General features: G+C 41.6%; 1 protein-coding gene across 1 annotated transcript; it reads left to right on the top strand.

The window, feature by feature from the left end:
- Positions 1 to 412: 412 nt before the first annotated feature.
- On the top strand, positions 413 to 20,447 carry hibadha (3-hydroxyisobutyrate dehydrogenase a). Its single transcript, XM_038725009.1, has 8 exons — positions 413 to 542; positions 2,600 to 2,760; positions 3,036 to 3,145; positions 3,314 to 3,435; positions 12,450 to 12,583; positions 13,259 to 13,335; positions 17,916 to 18,072; positions 18,923 to 20,447. The coding sequence occupies exons 1-8, from the start codon at positions 473 to 475 to the stop codon at positions 19,079 to 19,081; spliced, it is 990 nt and encodes a 329-aa protein (XP_038580937.1). The 5' UTR covers positions 413 to 472; the 3' UTR covers positions 19,082 to 20,447.
- The last annotated feature ends 1,686 nt before the right edge of the window (positions 20,448 to 22,133 follow it).

Raw genomic sequence — 22,133 nt, 5'->3', positions numbered from 1 at the left:
GAGGATGCTAAGGGGGGAAAGCAGATGTCTCTGCGACTGTGGAGATCTCTATTAAATACTTAAGTTACTTAAAAGTTAAACCAGCTCACCAATTATTTTCCCTTGCTTCACAGATTTGTGTCTCTTCTGATTGAAAACAATACTACCACATAATGCTTGTGGAGATCATCTGCTGTCACTAAATATTTAACATTCATTGCAAAGCAAAACATATACTGTACAGCCACTTGTATTGTTGTTAAATATATTACTTTTATTTTTATTTTTTTGTTAATTAAGAGTGAATACTGCTCTCCCGGTTAAAGGGTATTAGGTAAAAGCATAGGATATCCCGCCTTTGCCTCGTTCCCATTGGCTGCGGAAACTCAGCGAGAGCTACAACTGGCGGAAATCCCATTCAGTCATTATAGCTCCCTTTGGCTTTTCTGGCTTGACAGCTGTCACTGTACGCCGAGGTCAAGGGGAGAGAAGCATGGCTGCGTTGTTTAGAGGGTCGCGAAATGTATTGTTAAGGTGGAATAAGCATGTCGACCTTGCCTTCGGTAACGTATTCGCTTATGTTGTCAGTGTCCGTGTGCCGCTTTTTGTCTGTTTATGAATGCGTGTTCAGAGGAAAATGCAGCCTGTGTTAGCTAGCTTACTTTCTGCCCGTGCTAGTTTAGTTAGCCTGGACACAATGTCCCCGAGTTGCCCACCTACTGGCCATTGCTTCACAGTGAAATGTGAAGCAATGGCCGGCTAATTTTAACTGGCATTGATCTCGATAGACCTGTAGCTGGCCAGCATAAGATCTGCACTGGGTTCTATGAGTGTGCTTTACGTGTTGCTATTCTCAGTACAACAATTTGTCCTACACACATTTCTGGAGTAGCCTTGGATTGCATCTCTGCCACAAAGCCTTCTCTGTCCACTCCTCCGTACAATGCCAGACACAGCTGTGTTTTCTGATTCAGCAACAATGAATGTTGTTTTGAGTGATCCTAGTGAAGATGCTGAGTGAAATTCAGGGGTTACTTACATTATATTATATTTACAGTGGCCCCTTCTTAATTGCATACTCTCAGGTGTTGCAATAGTCAGTTTGCTGTGAACCGTTATTATATTTTTCTTTAATGTATCCTGGCATTGGCTTGCAATTCCAGTTTGGCTACAGGACTCAGGACTCTTTCTGTGAAGGTTACTTACTCTAAAGGCCCCAGTACAGTGCTTTCCCTGTTTCCCTGGTAATGCCCTGCAAAGCAGACATGGTCTCCTTGGCCCAGGCCTGTACTGCCAGTTTCAAAGTTCATTTTAAGTAATGCCAACAACTGCTTGGGTTAACATACTTCTGTGAACATTAGAATATAATATTTATTTTTACAAATGGACTGAATAAAGACTTATACTTATAAGAATAAAGAAACATACAAATTACCTTATACATCATAACTTACAATTAAATCAATTTAATCTGTGCCAGTGACTAGTAATGCTTATATCACATGTTAAGAGAAGCATTACTAAAATGATAAGTTAATCTAATTAACAACAAAAAGACAAATCAATCAATCATTAAATACAAAAAGCTTCCTGGTTTCTGCTTCTCAAAATGTGAGGGTATTTAGCTTTTCTCTTATGTCATTGTTAACTGAATTCAATTTATAATTGTTTGGGATGTTTCTCAAACAAAACACAAGATTTGAAGCTTGGAGAACTGTAGAAATGAATAGAAATAATCAACATACTAATTGTTAACTGAGATAATAATCTAATTACAGCCCTAGTTAAAGTGATTGTTTATTTCAAATGCAAGGCATGCCTGAGAATGTGCCTTCCATTTAGAGTTTGTTACCACTCCATGCGAAGGAAGCAACACCTGAAAAAAGTATAAAGTATATTTCTATTCTATGCCAGTGTCTGAGAATACTGTATCCTCTTGAAGGAAATGTTAAGTATCATAACTGAAGTAATAGCAATGTAGTATACAGTATATTTAGAAGGTTTGGCTGAATTTAAAGTAAGGCTTTCTGTTTAGGCTTCACTTTCCAGACCTAATCCTGTTGCAGTCTAGTTGTCACTCTGTTTAGTATATGTTAACCTGGCTGGACCTCGGCTGAGCCAGCAGTATTTAATAGCCTAACCAGACTGCCCAAAAGCTGGTTTAAGTTACAGCATTAAGATTTGCTTGTTATTGATTCCAATTAGAGCATTTTCTTGTGGCAGTAGCAGTTTTTTTATTGTTGCTTTTCACCGCAATTTAAGCATGAGCCATAGGGACCCACATTTTTCATAGCACTACTCATGGTAGAAAGTAGTCTTGCCTTAATTTTATGTAAAGCATTTTCTCCTCTGCAATACAAATAAACTTGCCTGGGTTTGCCTTGCTTTTCTTGGGTACGCAGAATCAAGCTAATCATCTACACTGTCACAAATAAAACTGATGTCATTACAGATAGCTACTGTATGTCATTGCACAAGTTTTGTCTATAGCCTTTCTGAACTATTGGTCAAGATATTGAGGTGTTTGTATTGCTCTGGGCTTCCACTAAGCAAAATGTCTCTTTTGTTTCCTTTTGTTTTACCTTACACCTCTAATGGCGTCTTTGTTATTCTCCCTCAGTGTCATCACGATCAATGGCCTCAAAAACACCAGTGGGGTTTATTGGTCTGGGAAACATGGGCAGTCCCATGGCCAAAAACCTGTTAAAAAACGGTTATCCTGTTATTGCCACTGATGTCTTCCCTGAGTCTTGCAAGGAGCTGCAGGACACTGGTGCCCAGGTAACACTCAGTCAGTAACACATCACATATGGAAATTTGAACTTTTGATAGAATATAAGATTTAACATTTAACAGGCCGATTTAGCTAAGAATACACTCCATATTGATCCATTCATTGAAAGTCACTGCTGTCTTTCTTTAGAACAGTTACTTTGCGTCTGAGTGAGCATATTGTCATAAATACTAACATATGATACGTTGCTTTTTATTCATGAAGGTGCTTATTTTGTGTTGCCAACGTGATGATACTGTGCAATGATGACTCCAATATTCAGGTAGTAGACTCTCCAGCAGATGTGGCCGAGAAAGCAGACCGCATCATCACTATGCTGCCCTCCAGTCCCAACGTCATAGAAGTCTACATGGGCCCAAATGGCATCCTCAAGTAAGCAAACTTTAGTATCACAGGCTCGGATTTTGACATTCACACTACCCAACCCTACCTCTGTAAAGACAGCACAATTGCCAGGTGTTTAATTTACAAACAAAAATACAAAACATATTGTATGCTCTCTACATTAAGTTTTAATGCTTTTTGTCTTGCCCTCTTAAGGAAGGTGAAGAAGGGAACGCTGCTGATTGACTCCTCCACCATCGACCCCGCCGTCTCAAAAGAGATGGCAGTAGCTGCAGACAAGATGGGGGCCGTGTTCATGGATGCTCCAGTGTCAGGAGGTAATGTGTCACAAAGAAAGTCCGTCGCTCCATATTTGATTTTAATGATTCTGTGTAGCTAACTTTTGTAATTTTGCTTTTGCTGCTTTGTATAATGGCAAATATTCATCATATTCCATTTCACAGTCAGTGGTTGCTTTTCATAGAGCTGAAGATGATGTTGAAAAGAGCATATACATTTTTTTAAATGTTATTGCAGGCATTTAAAAAAATGCCTGCAATTTTTTTTTTCTTTCTTCAAGACCATTTCCATTGGTCAGGCAGTATAGAAAGGGCTTGAAAGTAGATGGCACAATCAAAAGCAGAATCGGACTGCTAGTTTGTTCATTTGACAATACCAATCATAGTGTTAGGCCTATGATCCCCTCTTAGGCTTACTTCTGAACTGTCTTAAACTCTTCTGTATATCTAAACTATGGGACCTTTTGGGTTAGTGCTAGGACATGGGTTGTAATTACTGAGCGGGCCAGTCAGTAGGTGCCCTCTTAAGTTTTATTGCTGCTTTTGACCAGGGGTCTTAAAGGCAAGGTTAAGGTTTTAAGTCCTCATTATGTTGGTGCTGTCTGCTTGTGACGGCTTCTTGACAGAGCACAGGATCACCAGTCGTCCTTAATGGGCTGAGCCGCAGCGGAGAATCCCGTGTCAGAGCTTTTCATGTTGATGGAGCCATAATGGCGGGTATCCCATGTTAGTGCCTTTCATGTCAGATAAAGAGTCATAAAGAGGAGAGAAACTGCCCTCACATGGCGTGCAGGGGAGGAGAGGAGGGAGATAAGACATGAAGGAGACACATCGCAGTAAAACTGTCCATCTCTCTTTTTCTCTCCCCCCCCCCCCCAACACACACACACACACACACACACACACACACACACACACACACACACACACACACACACACACACACACACACACACACAAAATTATTTTCATTCAGGTATGCAGCTAAGGTATGCTTCATCCTGACACTCCTGCACATTTGACTACTAACTGATCATGCTCTATTTGCTTTTAATACACAATCTTTAATTCATGCACAATACTCTCTGTAGCTCCCGCCCTCTCCCATACAAACACAGACTTGGCCCACACTGGCATGTTTACCAGCTGGCGTCTACAGAACAGACCAACTGAAGTCAGCGAGATCAGAGCCTTAAGCCTGTTACTCTCCCTTAACACACACTGTTTACATACTGTAGAAAGTGCACAGTTTGTGTGTGCAGTCCTCTGTGAAGGTTCTTCCTCTCCTGACTCTCAGCTAAGCCTCTTTTACTAGCCTGAGATAACCAATGATTTACCTGCTACCTCTGGCCTCTGCAAACAGCTCTGCAGACACTGTTCTTTCACACGCAGATATACACACATGCTGCATGCAGCCGCCCACCCAGTGCCCATCCGAGACCAACGTATGTCATATCCATAAGTGCACACAGCTCTTGTAGACTTTCTATTATTGTAAATGGAAAATCTTTGGGGTTTGGAATGTTGGCCAGATAAAACAAGTACTTTGGGTTCTTTAATGGGCATTTAGCAATATTTCCTGACATTTTGTAGACATAACAGTTAATCAATTAATTTAAGAAAGAATCAACCGATTGATTGATAAGAAAAGCAATGGTTAGGTACAGCCCTAAAGTGCACACACGGAGACATTCAGACCCAGTCTGAGAGCTAAGGAATGGAAGTTGGTGTTGATTGTGCGACTTTGATTAGCCAGGCTAAGCCTGAGGAGACGTAAAGGTCATGAAAGAGAGTGTTTCAGCATGTGGTGACCTGTACAGCCCCCCCCCAACTCACGCACACAAACACACACACACACACACACACACACACACACTTTCCACATCCCGGGGTGTGAAATGAAGCTATATGCTCTCCAGCCAGGAGATGGCACCCTGCATACTCAGCAGGAGGTTTGTTCCTGCAAGAAAGAAAAGTATGGGTGATATCAGCTCAGCTCTATGACTTAATAGTTCTCGTAATAATGCTGTGTGTCCACAAATGAAACACAGTATGGAATAAAGGTAAAATAGAAAATTATTATTCATTTTTGTTTAAAAAAACAGCTGCCGTTATTGGCATTATATTTATATTTTATTGATATAATGTATTACATCTATTGGATACACTTGATTTAATTGATTTTAAAGAAATGCATTGTCCAATCAGGATGTGTTGTTCATTGGGGGGAAAACAATACACAGACTTGCTGTGATCACCCATACTCTTAAACCTTTGTAGACACAGCCTGTTCTTTTTGTGGTTTCTGTATTTGTTTTTATTTTTCTTTTGATATAAACTGAATCCTTGCGTGTGTGTGTGAAGTGGTGTATTTTACACAGAAATGTGTGTGCATGTGCGTGCGTGTGTATGTGTATTGTGTGCGTCACTAGGGGTTTGGCAGCCACCCGTGGGATCTGAATAGCGGTGTCATAACCCTTTTTAAAAAGAGCTGTCAAAAAACAAAAAAACTTTCACTTTCTTCTCATGGGCATCCTGCTGGCTTTCATTCTTGCACATTATCCAGTGTCTTGGCTTTAGCCCTGCTTGACCCAGCTACACACACTCACATATCCATACAGAGTTGTAATCACTTTCCTGCAGAGACACAGTTATATTAACTTAGACACTGGTTCTTGAGGCATGCTAACATTTTCTTGCACACACACACACACACATCTACCACTGTCTGGTGTCATTAAAATCGTCCGCATGCAATGTTGACCCACAACAAAACAAGCTCTGATGTCACAGGCCCAGGGTGTTGGCACAGCGATGGCAAAAATAGGAGGTCTGGCTAACAAAGCGGCGGGGTCGTTAGCAGTAATTACCCAGAATGCCTGTGATTGTGTCTGTGTGCCCATGGTGGGCTGCCACATTGCTAACGGACGATGACTTTAAAAAGGCCCTAAAAAAACCTTTCATTGTGTTTTTCCCAGCGCTGGGAAAGTCAGCTATCGGTGCAAATGAAAGCAGGAAGGAGCCGAGCTGTTGTGGGACCATGCGCGCTCGGGCTAATGTTGCTTGTTTGCGAGGTCTTATAATCCTCAGCTAACTACCTATTTAGGCTGAGTCTCAACACCACTCTAATCATATCCATACCACATTAACTGAAGCCTGAGTGCTGCAGTGTGTCATTTGCTGACAGTTTGAACGTCATCCTCCAGCCTGTAGGAGCTTGTTCAAGCCAAGTCTGGCACCAGTTGGTTCGTCAGTCAACGCTGCCAATCCACTCCTTTTGCTGACTGATGATGTAGGCTCTGTTTCTCCCTCCAGGCCTGTAGGACCTATGGGTTCTTTAGCAAAAAGTAGTGTACACGGTATGGATACTTTTTCAGTCCATTTTAGGAAATTTAGGGCACTATATAGTGCATAAATAGTACATTGGAAATTCATTGTCTTAAATAAAATGGTTTAAAATAAATAAAGTGGATTTTGTAGCAAACAGGGAGTGATTTTAAGTTCGTAAACTGTTTATAAACATATCAGGAAATTCATATATATATTTTGTCTTTGTAAAACCTGCCACTGGTACATGTGGTCAGAGGAAGGAGCAGGAGAGCACTCAGGCCAGCCTAATCCAGGCTGAGAATGGGATTAATTGAGAAGATGAGTCTGGGAGCCTGAAGGCCGTTTAGTGGAGGTTAATGATGATTCCCTGACACTGAGCTAAGGAATCAGGTTGGATGGGCAGGGGGCCAAAGAGTGGTGCTGTCGCAGTCTGTCATGTTGATGGCTTACCAGTACTAGTCAGTGGTCCAAAGACGAGATTAGCATAACAAGCCTCTCACTGACAGGTTCTGGTGACATAGAGGGGGAGGTCCAGTGGGTGTAGGGCGGTAAAATGACCAGGGATGGCAGTGATGGAGGGTGGTGACAGGGGGCTCTAGCCTATGCTCCAGATGGAGGTAGACCCACAGCAGCTGGGGACTGGCTCTCATATCCCTGCCCCTATGTCATCTGCTGTGTGTGCGCACATGTGTGTGTGTGCAGGGACAAATAGTCAGCTGGTGTATGAGTCATACAAAAAGTCTCTGTCAGTTAACTGTAGCCTAAACGTCACAGTGCATGGCTCTCACATAAAAGCCAATTAGCGTTCTGTCTGTATGAAGGACAGTTTCTGCACCTCAACCACGTGAGTGTGTGTGTTTGTGTAAGTCTGTGTTCCTAACAGCCTAATTGGGGATCATTATTAACTTGCTCTATCCTAGATGAGTCTCACTGGGCCAGGGAAAGGATTGATTGTGGATCTCTCCTGTTCCCTCCAGCCCCTGTCACCTACCATTGACCAGCCTGATCATACTGATGATGATCATGATGAGGATGAGGATGAGGGCTGGCCCGGCTGTCAATGGACAGGCGTTGCAAACTAAACTTCTCTTGTCTTTTTTTCACAAAATCCAACTTTCTCCAGTCGCCTACTCGCTCAAGGTTCTCATGGAGTATTTGTGTGCAGGAGTCAGTTCTCATGGCTCTGTGCTCGTTAACTAGAGCCGATAAAGAGTCTGTTTTTAACATAACAGAGGAGCATTAGCAAAGTTGGCAGATAAACTGTTGAAAGTGCGGATTTTTCTTATGTGTGTGAGTGATTTTGGTTAACACACACCCTTGTACCGTTTCACTTATTTACTCGATATCCGTTATGCTTTTTATAGGGCCTGTTTGGGTTTTTTAATTTGTATGAGAGAAAGATCTGCCCTTGGGTGTAATTATAATGGTCGGCCACATGAGGCTGCATTGTTGGCCTGTAAACATCCCACCCCCACTGGCTACACTGCAAGCAGTCGTCTCCCATTGACTCAAGGCTGTTACACTATTAATGTGTGAAGGTGAGTTTTCAGGCTGAATAATAGAGGACGGCAGCCGGGCCAAAACTTTAACCTTACATGTGCAAATAGTTAAAAACAAGATAAAAAAACTAGCAAACAATGTAGTATATTGCCAAATCCAGAGTTTACTTACACCAACTACTTTTGGCATGACATGAAATCTGGCATATCCTTACATTTCTCCTGGCATTATCGAAGTAAGAGCAGTTACATTATCATTTTAGGAAATGAGGTGTTTGGAAGAGCTGTAATGATATTATAGGTGTTGTTTTGCCCAAAGTGTTTTTCCGTATACTCTCTGGAGAGGGGAGGGTTGTGGCATGTTGTCAAATGCGTCATTTATTACCATACTCTGGGAATATCCATTTTGTGTGTGTGTAGCCTCATATTCACAAATGTAGTTTAATTTAAACCCACCGCCAATAAAAAGTGCCTACTGGTTTACATGCGGCTCGTAACTCGGAGACACGGCCTCAGAAGCTCTAACTGACGTCTTATTGGCGGCCAGCTCTGGGATCTGCACCTGTCCCTGGTACACACACACACACATACACATACACATACACATACACATACACACACACACACACACACACGGACACACACACATATCCTGCATGCACATGTACGCAGACGTTCTCACTTACTTTGTACAAACACATACCACTTCAAAGAGAGCTCAAGTTTAAAATGTTATAAGGCTGTCATGAATTGTTTTGGTTGATTCTTTTGTGTGTAATGAAAGAAGTGCTAATGAAGTTAGTGTACGCAACAAACAGGCCAAACCAGGGTTGTTTCTCTGATCTTTCTTTGCCTTCACACAACCAGCTTCACCCTCTTATGTTCATGGTTAATGCCTGTCGTCAAAGCCTGCTGTTTAAGCATCTGTCCTAATAGTGCTTAATTGCCTGCTTATTAACTTGAATCTTGTTAATATAGGAGATCAGATGAAGGGGATGTCTATGGGTGTCTGGAAGTGAATGGAAGCTAACTAGCATCGGCCACACACATGCACACACACTCACTCACACACAGACACACTGTGCAGTGCCTCTCCATATGCCGTACAACATGCTGTAGGAGCCACTTTCATTCTCCTCTCCTCCTCCTAACCCTTGCACTCTACACAGTAAAAGCCACTGAGCTGCTCATTAATAGTCCATCCAGTTTCAGCAAGCTCTGAGAATATTTGCGTTGGTTGATTTGCGGGTGAGGAGGTGGCCGCCCACTACTCAAACTTGTCCCCTGGAGCCGGATGAGAGTAAGTGACCGACGAGAGAGGTGGGTCTTTCCCATGGGAATTATTTCACAAGAAAGGGACGCCTGCTTAATATTAGAGTGGCACAATGTCTTTATTCTGAATCTACTGAGGGGGGGTTTCTCCTGAAAGATGTGGTTGTGGCATAATTAAATTACGGTATGTAGTATTTGGTGTGGCATTTTATACATACATATTCTGTACTATACACATTCTTTTTTCTCTTATAAATGTATGAGTCTTTTCGTCCCTCCTGTACTCTTTCCTCTCCATCGCTCAATCCTATATCTTATATCATGGGTGCCCCCCCCACCATTATTTATTTATTTATTTATTTATACACACACACACACACACACACACACATACACACACACACACATACACACACACACACACACACACGCCTTGTCTCCCCCCTAGGGGGCGTTGTGTAGTTGTGCAGTGCTAACGATCCAGGACTGTCACTCCCGCTGGGATGGATGAGCCAGCAGACCCGGCGCTCAGGAAGCCTCATTAGGATTCCACTTTAATCCGTCTCTGACAGGACCAGTCCAAGAACGGGATGTCCCCTCACACACACACTCACGGTAGAGGCGTACACACTACATAGACATTGTCATAGAATTACACATCACACACACCAATACAAATGCACTTTTTCCCATGCACAATGAACAGACTCACTGATACACACACGCACACACACACACACACATTGTTATGCTAATTATGTGTTATTCTTCCCCCAACAAGGATCTTCCATCATCCCGGTGTCACTGCCTATAGAAATCCACTACAGATCATAAGAGCTTATTATGGGTGATTAGTTAATTTGAGGGAGGGAGAGTTGGGAGGTAGGAAGAGAAGGATCGTTTTCCTTCTCTGCTCTCAACACTCTCTCTCTCTCTCCTTTTCTCTCTTGCTCTCTCTCTCTTTTGCTCTCTCTTTCTCGCTCTCCTTCTTTCTCTCCTTAGTGAGATATATTGATGAGCACGTTGACTGTGTTATCAATAATCTCCTCTTTAGTTGTCGAACAGTGATCTCCACTAATGAACCAGCACAGTTGTCACACTGCTCTTTCCGTGTGTGTGTGTTTGTGATTATATCTGTGTATTTGTCTCTGATAGAGAGGAGCTATGCCTGAAGCTTGAAAACTTTTAAATATAGTGTAAAATGATACATGATACTGGGAGTTGAACTTTTACAACTACTTGTAATTAAAGAAAACTCTTGAGTTATTATTTATTCTTTTTTCTCAAAATTATAATGATTGCATTGCCAAGAAAAGTTACTTTATACTGCACATAGGTGTAGAAATGCCTTACTAAAGCTATTTGGTCAAACAGAAAATATGTCAACAATCTCTGCGCTATTCTGCCACTAAATTAAAACTATATTCTATTAAACTAAACTACACTCAAATGGATTAAGTCAGACAAATAAGTGAAATAAAAAAGATAAGATATGATAAGACAAAGTAACAAGAAGGGAACTAAAGCTATCATGGCCATGGTCTGTGGACCATATGTGTGTATGATTGTTGTGTGTGGCAGCCTTATGTTGAGCGTGTGTTTGCCGTGGTCCATAGGCAGCTGCCGCAGCGTGGGCTTTGGGCTTCATTATGTGGCCCTAATGACCTGCTGACAGCTCAACACTGACACACATACACTGTAGTGGCATCATCATACACTTGACAACAGCTCAGCCAAAGAAGGGGGAGGGGGAAAAAAAGAGATGTATATATTTATGTTTATGGATCATATAAGTACAGTACATATACACTTAGTTTCCTCTCCTCTTCTCTGCAGTGAAGCCTGATTTCAGCAGTTTTTTTTGGCCCTGGCAATTCCCTTTTAATTATTAACACGAACATTATTAGGCTTTCACTATTAAGAGGCCTTTCATTAGAGCTAGACGACACCCTGAAGAGAAATTTGAACTCACTCCCCCTCTCTCTTTTTATTTTCCTTCTTTCAAGACTTTGCATGCATGATCACAGCCTTTTGACTTCAATAGTACTTTTTGTGTGTGAGATCAGCATTATATTTTGTTCTCTGTGTATATGTGTCTCAGATTTAATTGTATTAAAGTTTGGCGCTATTCAATAAAGCATTTAAGGGACACTGCCATTGCAGAGGACTTTCAGGCAGGCTGTGTCTAACCCACTCTGAAAAGGGGTTATTTCTGCATTATGGACCCTCTGGAGAGGGTGAAGGGGGGTGAGGTTGCCTCCTACAACATGGCACGCTCCTTAAGCCATCAGGCATGGGGAGGGACGCCTAATTGAACATGATAAAGTGTAAAGTTAATTACCCCTCACGCCTGTCACTGATAACCCCATGAGGGGGGCCAGCCTCAGGCACAGCTGTTGGGGTGTGTGTGTGTGTGTGTGTGTGTGTGTGTGTGTGTGTGTGTGTGTGTGTGTGAGATACACAGAGAGAGTAAGGGTGACAGGACAAAAGGCAAGGGCTCCCACGAGGGTTGTGCAGTGGATGATGGCAACAATCGGCTTTTAAAGATACCTCTGTCCCTCTGGTGCACCACTACTTAACACGCCTGCCCCACTATGAGTCTTAACACATACACACAGAAAAGTATACAGCTGACCTTTTAGACACAGTTGGTAGTGTTGAAACAGTCCAGTGGGTGACATATTATGTTCTTTTGTGTGGCAAACCTATATATTTTAGTTTGATGCACCTGTTCACTTCTGCTCACTTACGGCATGATTCGTCTGCACTTATTCAGAGCTTTGTCAACTTTAACTTGCTATTCAACGTTCTATAAAGTTTGCAGAGTGGGTTTGCAGGTCAACAGGTCTTGGTTAGACTATTTTGGAGACTGAGGATCGATATGTCAAATGTATGTCTGTGTTCACCTCAGTTAGACTCAACACTGTCTTTGAACGTGTGTGGTGTGTTCAGGTGTGGGAGCTGCCAGCCTGGCCAAACTGACCTTCATGGTAGGTGGAGTGGAGGAGGAATACAACGCTGCGCAGGAGCTGCTCACCTGCATGGGAGCCAATGTTGTCTACTGTGGACAAGTTGGCAGTGGACAGGTAAATACCCGCACATGCAAACACACGCAGCGTACCTGCCTTCCTGCTTTGTAAACTGAGTTTATGCTCACATATACAAGATTTCACTCATTAGAGCAACTTAAATACATACTATGTGTATGTGTATATACCCACACATACTCACATACGGATATATACAGAATAATTTCTGATGAGTTGATAAGGACATATTACTAAATTATGTACAAGTTAAAATGGAATTCAGTCTCTTAATGGTGTATTCATAGAGATCATTAAACCCACCTATTCCTATAGCGTATGGTAATATACTTGAACATAGAGTGATATTTGACTTTCATTTGAATTCTGTTTCACATAAGGCTCTACGCTGTACATATTGTTTTTCATGAGACAATATTCCAAATTTAGATTTGTACCGAAGATCAATAGACCATCTTTCCTTAAACAAAGGGATGTTTTATAACACAAAATATATACATATTAAACTGTAACTTGTTTTGAAAAATAAATAAATCATACAAAACAAAGATTTCACCTCACTAATCTGGGAATGTCCATGCAAAATGGACAAAAGCTAAATCATCTTATGCTGATGGATTATGTGTTATGACCTTTTTAAAATGCTTTTACATGTTGCCTTGCAAACCTCATATACAAAAAGTAAAAAGTGGCTTTCTGGTCAATCCTCTCTAGGCAGCTAAGATCTGCAACAACATGCTCCTGGCCATCGGGATGATTGGGACTGCAGAGACCATGAACCTTGGCATCAGGTACTGTTACTAAGCCTCCACCTACCTGTTATCGTAAAGGGGATAAACAAGGATGAAACACTAGATTTACATGGGCACAGGAAGTGTAACTACATGTCCCGGTGGGGTTTTTCTTCTTGTGGGATGTGGAGCAGTGGACTTTTCCTCCTGTGTCAACAAAATGTTTTTCAGACATTTGATCATAGGAAATTTAGAGCACGATTAACTTAAAGGTGTCACGTTTAAGGGTTAGCCACACCTCAGATATAGTATAGTATAAAAGCAATTACTAAACCCCAGATATGGCCGTAACTGTGGCAGTAATTTACTTCAATACAGATTTGGAAATGTGTGTGTGTCTGTGTGTGTGTGTGTGTACGTGTACTTTATGGAAGTGCGAGGGGGATCTGCCCAGCCCCAAGTCAGAGCTGCCTCTGTTGGAGAGAGATGGATGAGGGGGTGGAGCCACAGTCTGATTTACATCTGCAGATTGAGCTCTCACTAGCATCCTGTCACAACCCTGTCACTGAACACCGCCTAGAAATCCCATCATTCATCATGCTTCGTCCTGGCATAAAGCCTCTTTGGCCAGGAGGCTGAGAATGATGGGATATGAAGTCTACTGAGTAAAAACAAAACATTTTGATATGACAGGCTCTATCTAAATATGTGGCTCACCCAAGGATTCACAAATGTTGGACGGTTGTAGAAGTATCTTAGCATCCAAGTCTCATCGTAGTACAAATTTCCTTTTTTGGAAGATGGAGTAAGGACATTTGGTTTTCTACAGTAGGCCTACACATCGGTTATTCCTCTATGAATGAACTTACCTAAGCTATCTGATTAGATTTTCACCTTTTAGAATTGTGAATTTATTATCTACTCTATTTATACATGTCCCCTGTCAATAATAGACTGTTTCCTCTGTTCACTGTGTTACTATAATGTATTTTTATTGGTTTTGGAACTTAAATGGTGTGTATGTGTGTGTGTGTGTGTGTACATGCGCGCGCGCACAAATTGCTCCTCTCACAGTGCAGCTGTGTTAGTGCAGCTGATTTATCTGTGCTGAGACAGAGGAGGAAAATTGGCATGAGCAGTCGCACATAAATCCCCCCACTAGGCCTCTGAAATATGGAGGCATTAAGGGAGCAACACAGATTTACACATTGCCACACTGTCCATGATACACACACACACACACACACAGATTTACGTCAACAGACACTGAAGACAGCATTTTTCTACCAAACTACTTCTTTTCACTGGGTACATCATTATAATACTAACTTCTGCATCTCTTCACTTTGAAAAATATATCTATCTGTCTATCTATCTATAAGTCAGTCTTGATTGTGTGTGTTCCCATGCCCCCCAACACACAAAGACGCACACACTTCTTACTAGCGCTTACAATCTCCGGGGCTTTACCATAGGTTTTGACAAAGACTGTCATCGTTTAAAGAGAGCACACACCCGTAAATCTCCCATGCTGCATTGCGGCCCAGGCTCATATGCAGAGAGAACGCTCTCTTAGGCGTATGCGTACACACACACATAAGACACAGTCCAACACAAAGGAGACTGAGCACTCACAGCCAATTTACAGAAAACGGTGATAACATTTTATCACAGTGGATTTGGGCCTGATAGAGCTGCCCTTTCTTCAACTATGTGTGTATCTCCTCACCCGTACATGCAGCCAGACACACACTCACACATGCGGTTCTGTTCGTGGAGCTAATTTGTTGATCTCAGATGGAAGCTTGGCCGTCTCCAACAGAGCGTGACGTTCTCTTAGTGCAAAGAATGGCCACGCATGACAATTATGAGCGCGCACACACACCCTGCCTTTCTGCCGTCCTTTCTTTCCCTCTCTCTTTTGGCTTTTATTTCTCCCCCATCCCTATTTGCTTTACCTCCTCATTTTATTCTTTTCTTTTAATCCCCTCACCTCTCCTCTGCCTTTTTTTCTGCCCGCCGTAATTTCTGCATGCAGCCAACCAGTCAGTGAAAGAGGGGGATGAGAAGCTGCAGAGAGTAGTGGAGAGAGGCAGCAGTGATTTTAATCATGAAGATGAAAAGGAGATGAAAAAGAGGAGCGAGGCAACTGGCCCAGGAAGGCATATGAGGCTTTTACAGCTTGCAGTTCACCTGGCACACCTATGTACCAGCACTCAGTCCTGCATACATATATTGCAGTCACTGATACACAAGTAGGAACACACACATTTGCTCCTTTATTTATTTTATGGGGAGAACAACAGACAAATTGAAAGGATATGACAAGCCGCGACCCTTTGTGTTGAGAGACTGAAATAGGTTTGCCACAGCACACATATGAACACAGACACACATCTATCCTCCTGAAATGAATTGTGAGCACATGTTCTGGTGAAGATTAAAGTTGGGTGATAAACGCTCTTGTAGCCTCCGTAAATGAGATAGTAAATGCTTGTGTGTGTATATGTGCTCGTTAGCTCTTTAATGTAATAATAAATGGGAAAGGGGTTGGGCTTCCTCTCCTGTGGCATCAGTCGAGGAGGAGAAGCTAATCGCAATGAAACAGACAGTAAATATCAGCGCCACAAATGAAGTCCACCTGCTAGAGCTCCGCCGCACATAAACACCCTCCCCTCTTATTTTCATCTGCATCCCTCTCACTCTCACATTTCTTTAATCTGCAGTGGCATCGCACAGCAACACGTTAGTTTCACTGTTCGTGTCTTTGTGTGTTTATCCATGTCAATCTTGTTAAAGCGTGACATGTCCTCTTCTCCACGCAAATTACTGCGGGCGAAGAACAACACCACTGCGTCAGCTAATAACCACGGCCGTGTGTGCATGAGCTGTGTGTGTGTGTGAGTGTGTGTGTGCGCGCGATGGGACCAGGAGGGGAACTTCATTGATTTATCGTTAACAGAGGACAACAGCTCCCCGTCAGCGTCTCTGGTCGCTATAACAAACGATCTGCGCGCTCGGACGCGCTTTATTGTAGCTCAGCCAGTAACCTTTTCAGCTGCTGACCCAGAACGCAGGGAGGGGCTGCCTGCTTGTGTGTGTGCGCAGAGATGGTGGTGGTGGGGGGTGTTGGGGGGTTGTGCGCGATGTCAAACATATGTCCCCCAGAGTCCTCAGACAGGGAGGTGTCAGCAGGGAAGACAAGGGGGAGGAAGAGGAGAGGAGAGTAAGTGGAGGCGGAGAGGAGAAGCACGATGGCGAGGGATGCTTACAGACATAAAGTCATCATCAGAGAGACTGCCATTAAAAAAAATAAGACTGCAAGTTAAAACACATGTTTACGCACATGCAGGCACGCAGGCAGCATCACTTATGCCACATTTCCAAAACAGTTTGTTAAAAAAAAAAATAAAGAGAGGGCTGAGCGGACACAAAAGAGACGAAGGGTAAGGGAGGAGGGAGAGACATGGGGAGAGTGTAAATGCAATTCCCATTCTTAATTAGTTAGTAGACAGCTAATAAAAAGTGTGGTAGTAATGGCAGAATGAGAGCCAGGTGGAGGGAGGGAGGGAGGCTGCTGGCCTTAAGGACCTATGATGGTTTAATAGTCATATTGAGAGCAGAATAGAGTTACAGGCCTGTAAGTAACAGTGAACTGAGGCAGCCAGAGCTTGATGTGGTCAGCTTTACACTGGCCTTTAAACTGTTAATATACAAAAGCTGCACTACACAGGCAGATTGAACAACCGACACAGACGCTGTAGTTACACCCACTCTACTGTAATGGTAGGCACTTTGTTTCATGCTCCTGTCTGTCTGTGCTCTCTTTGTCTCATTTCCTTTCTGCTTCTTTTCATCATTGCCTATAGAGATTTGTCCTCTTGCATATGAAAGTGGGTTGCTGCTAAATGGGGCAGCAGAAGTAAGATCGTACTTCTACACATGACAGCGAAGGTTTATGGCTCCCCTGTGCTGCTTAACCACTTCTCCTCCTTCTCCTCCTCCACTTTCTTTTTTCATGAAAGAAGGATGGTGAAGGATAGATGTGCTGGTAAACATCAATACTGCATTATCCAGTATTACAAAGCCTTCAGCCATTAACACTGAGGAATGGTCACGGCCTAGCATAAGGTTCAGCGGGGGTCACTACAGTCACCAGCCGCCCCACACCCATCTTTTGTCATGTGCCTCTTTTGGTCTGTTTTTGAAAATTAATTCCATAATCGGCTATCCCTCCCATCCCTACTGTCCTGTTTCCTTACTCCCCCGGCATAATTCCTTTTTCCTTTTCTGTCGCTACCAGCGGTTTTCACCTTTATTTCCCCACCTCATACTGAGTCACTCTGTATTAGAACAGTAGCTAAAAGCCTTAGAAGTAAAATGTAAATAACATCATTTACAGTATTCTTGTTCCACACAATGATCAGTAATATTAGTCAGTGTGGCAGTAAACACAATCCTTCAGATACACTAAACCACTACACCAGCAGAGCCCATGTGAAAGAAAGTCACAGAGCCACAGAATGTTGCAGGGTTTATGTACCCAATTTGACAGTTTCACACTAATGTTTGACCCATGAATGTGCCTGTTTCCAAGTCTGAAGGAGATACTGACCTCAGTGTTTTCCTCCTCTTCCCAGACTGGGTTTGGACCCAAAGCTGCTGGCAAAGATCCTCAACATGTCCTCAGGTCGTTGCTGGTCCAGCGACACATATAATCCAGTCCCCGGCGTCATGGAGGGAGTCCCCTCTGCCAACAACTACCAGGGCGGCTTTGGAACCACACTAATGGCCAAGGTACAACCTGCTCCCTGTGTATGGGAGATATATATATATATATAAATATATAATATAATATAATATAAATGTGTGTGTGTTTCTTTCTTAGGGCTGTAACTTATAATTATTTTCATTATTTTAATCTCTTGATGTCTGTTTTTTATTAGCTGATTGTCAAGTTTTTTCTTCCTGTTTAGTCTATAAAATGTCAGAAAATAGTGAAAATTGCCCATACAAGTTTCCAGAGCCCAAGAGGACTTCAAATTACTCGTTTAGTCCATCCAACAATCCAAAATCTAAAAATATTCACAATGAAATAAAAAAGAGAAAAGCAGCAAATCCTCACATTTGAGAAGCTGGAAGCAGCGAATATTTGTTTTTTTCCTTCAAGATACATTACTTAAATGACTAATCATTTATCAACATTGTTGCCATTTAATTTTCTGCTGATTGACTAATGGAATAATCAAATCATTGTTCAGTTACTACTACTTTTTCTCTTCTTTTTTTATTTTAGTCCTTTTGTCAGTCTCTTGACAAAAACTGATTTGCTTTGACTCACTTTTAACTGTTCTTTTGTCTCTGCGTGGTACTCCAACTCTCCTCTTCACCATTCCATCTGTGCCACTTCATTTTACTGTCACTGCATTAGCTCTTCCTTATGGGTCAGTCTGTGTCTGTGTATTATTTAGTGCATCTGGGTGTCTATTAATACACTTGAAGTGTGTGCTCTGCATACATCAGCCTAATCAGCTCCATCACACACACACCAGACTCAAGAAATCTCATAGAAATGCCAGCAGTTAGATAAACAAAAACACATTATTATGTTATCTGACACTCAGCCTCTCTTTCTCTCTGTTTCTAGGATCTTGGTTTGGCTCAGAACACTGCCACCAACACTAAGACACCCATCCCTCTGGGTTCCCTCGCCCACCAGATCTACCGAGTCATGTGCTCCCGCGGTTACGCTAACAAGGACTTCTCATCTATCTTCCAATTCCTACGCGAGGAGGAAGGACAGTGAATGGAGGGGGATGTTAACACCACAACCACACACCCCAGTGCCCGTTATCCCACTATGCTCAGGAGAGACTAAGGCCTTGCCCTCAGGCACAGATCTGCGATCCAATTAACATACTGTATGTCGACAAATGTCTCCTCATAGCATTAGCGGAATCATATTTCCAATTCATGGCTCTCCCTTTGCAAGGGGCGAAATGCTAAAACTGACCTTAGATCAGTATCTAGAGACAAAGTTTAAGGCTGAGAGGCCAGAGTGGAAAATGGAAGGTAGGATGAGGCAGTGCAGGTACACGTGTAACAATGCAAATAATGTGTTTTTTCAGGATGATTCATGAGTAATGACTGCATAATTGTTCAAAATATGTTTTTGTGGGGTTTGTGCTTTTTGCCTGTTACCTAAATTACTCTGACCTGCCCGTGTTAAAAGAAAGAGCACAAAAAAGGATTCACACAGTGATGGAAATTTCACTCAAGAGAGTACAAGAGATTGCAGAGTTTAGGGTACGATTTTCTCTACTAGAAAACAATCCCATATTCACAGCACTACATGTTAGGTAACCAAAACTGGCCACCCTGTGGGCTCATAGTTTACTCGTTTTGTTACGTTTCACTGTTTTTTGCAGGAAGTCGGTGTCAGTCAGTCACTTATGTGTCACCTGAGTCATCCTGCCAGCATATATACTTTCATTTGTTGATTTCATTGTTCATCACCCAATTTATTTTTACATTGTGAATACACTAGTTACAGTAGTTTGATCTCTTTGGTACATTTAACAGCATTTAACTTGACACTTACTGGTTCTGCTCGTTTATTTACTGTGAGATATATCTGGTTATTTTTGCACTGTGTGCATCGCAGTGCGATGTGCCGGCTATTTTGATATTGTTACAGAATATCTTTGAACTCACCTCTCTTCTCTACTGTCTACATCTGCTTATCGAGCCACTGGAGTATTATTTTGTGACCAACACTGTTAAAATTTTATACTGTTCTCTACAAAATATTGTTCTCTGTGTCAGTAAAGTCTATCGTCACATAGTCTCTCTCTCTCTCTCTCTCTCTCTCTCTCTCTCTCTCTCTCTCTCTCTCTCTCTCTCTCTCTCTCTCTCTCTCTCTCTCTCTCTCTCTCTCTCTCTCTCTCTCTCTCTCTCACACAGCTAGTATGAAATCAATGTAAAATGTGAGGAAGGGTTCCTCTCTGATGTACATAATGTATATTTCATACTGTTGTGTAGTATTGAAGAGGAATCTATATGCACGTCATTTTTTTTTTGTAAAATTCATTAACGGTGTCTACAGTTTGTCTTTGCTCTGTGAAACAGATGTTCGGTCACATTGTAACCTTCAATAAAAGATGTTTTGTGTATTTGGTGTTCATGATGCTGAAGACATGCAACTTGTCAATCAGTATATAATTCATTATAGCTCATGGAATTATCTCTCAGTTTTGAAGTTACTGATATGGGTAATAGCATTTGATAGCAATTATTTTAGGAAGTACAGAGCTTTTGTCAGTGAGAGTTTCTCTGTGGCCATTTTACCTGTTAAATAGTGAGAATATAGACATCAAAAGTGATTATAGTCCCACTATACTTAAAATACAACATGTTACATCTATTGTGTCCATGTCCAAAGTAATTGTAAATATGTATGTGCACATTAACAAGTCAAGATGGCTGATGTAGCCATGTTTATTTTAAAATGAACCCACATGACGAAACACGTTTATGCACCCACTTTATTCACTACCTACAGAATTAATGTCTCTGGCAATCCATCCACTAGATGCTGAGATACGTCTGGAACCGTGAAAACTTTGACCTGCTGGAGCACTGTAAAACATCATACAGGAATTTAGTGGAATCAACTCATCTTTTGTTATTAACTTAACAAATATGGTCATTTTTTTTATTGAAAGTGACAGTGGAGAGAGACATGAAAGGCAAGGGTGACATGCAGCAAAGGGCGAGACTCAAATGTCTGTAGAAGGAATTTCAGACCAAACTTTAAAACATTAGTAAAGACAGTATATCATTTACTATACATACTTTAAAAAAAAATAAAATGTATGTTTTTGTGAATAGCATAAATGGAATTACAACTTAATCTGGATATCCAACCCTGCTGTAAATTATAAATAAAGCTGTTTTGTTCCTTGAATGAATGTACTGCTGAGAGTTCACTAAACTCAAATTGCATTGTTTGAGGGTTAAAACTCTCTTTTTACAGTTTTAACAACACATGATGGAAATGTACTGTGTCTTGAACACATGTTAAGACAAGTCAGGGTTATTTCTTTTCATAATAATGAAAGCAATGCTCACCACAGTGAAGGTCAGCATCAAATTAAGTCCTTACCCCCAGACACAATTCAATGAAGAAACTGAGAAATGTCAATGAAAAGCAAATCTGCAGTGTATGTCAGAATGATGTAATATTTTAAGTCTATTTCACAAATTTCTTCAAGTTCAACGAGCTTACTTTGGCTGGTTTTACATTTTGCGCAGCTCGTGAGATGACTTTGAACTAATTATTCAACTTCAGTTCAATCACATTTTTAAGGGAGCAGGGAAACTTAGATTTTAAAGTTGAACCAGTATGAAACTTTTGACAGTGTGGAGCAAGAGTGAAAGCCATGGGGATCATCAAAGTCATTGGAATATCTAAAATTAATATTATTTCATGGCAATCCATCCCACTGACATGTCAGTAACAAACAAAATATTAATTTGCTAGTGGAGCTCAAGGAAAAGTCTGGTGATCATTAAAGTCGGTAGGATTTATTCTCTGCTGACCATGAATGTATGGACAACATTTCAAGGCAATATATCCAATAGTTGATGATATACTTCACTGACAGATCAACATTGCCAGCCAGTCATTAATTAGCAGCCTCTATTTTAATCTGTGTGTCTTATTTTCTTACTTTCAAGATCATTCAAGCCATCTTATGTTATTGGACTATGTAGAAAAGTTAACATTTGTTATATACGGAATGTGCCCATTCAACCCGTAAGAGGGATCCCTTCAAGTTTTTTCTGTTTTTTTTCTG

This window comes from Micropterus salmoides, unplaced genomic scaffold, assembly GCF_014851395.1.
Source record: "Micropterus salmoides isolate LMB-PRFRI ecotype aquatic unplaced genomic scaffold, ASM1485139v1 Ms_hic_scaffold_17, whole genome shotgun sequence".
NCBI classification, from domain to species: Eukaryota; Metazoa; Chordata; class Actinopteri; order Centrarchiformes; family Centrarchidae; genus Micropterus; species Micropterus salmoides.
Note: the sequence above shows the minus strand (reverse complement) of the source record. Positions and strands in the feature narration are given on the sequence as shown.

What these genes read in the sequence shown, in the direction of transcription:
- hibadha (XM_038725009.1), top strand. Translation starts at nt 473, where the DNA reads ATGGCTGCGTTGTTTAGAGGGTCGCGAAATGTATTGTTAAGGTGGAAT. An exon ending in TGCAGGACACTGGTGCCCAG is followed by an intron (nt 2,761 to 3,035) that starts GTAACACTCAGT and finishes TCCAATATTCAG; the next exon opens with GTAGTAGACTCTCCAGCAGA. An exon ending in ACCATGAACCTTGGCATCAG is followed by an intron (nt 13,336 to 17,915) that starts GTACTGTTACTA and finishes TCCTCTTCCCAG; the next exon opens with ACTGGGTTTGGACCCAAAGC.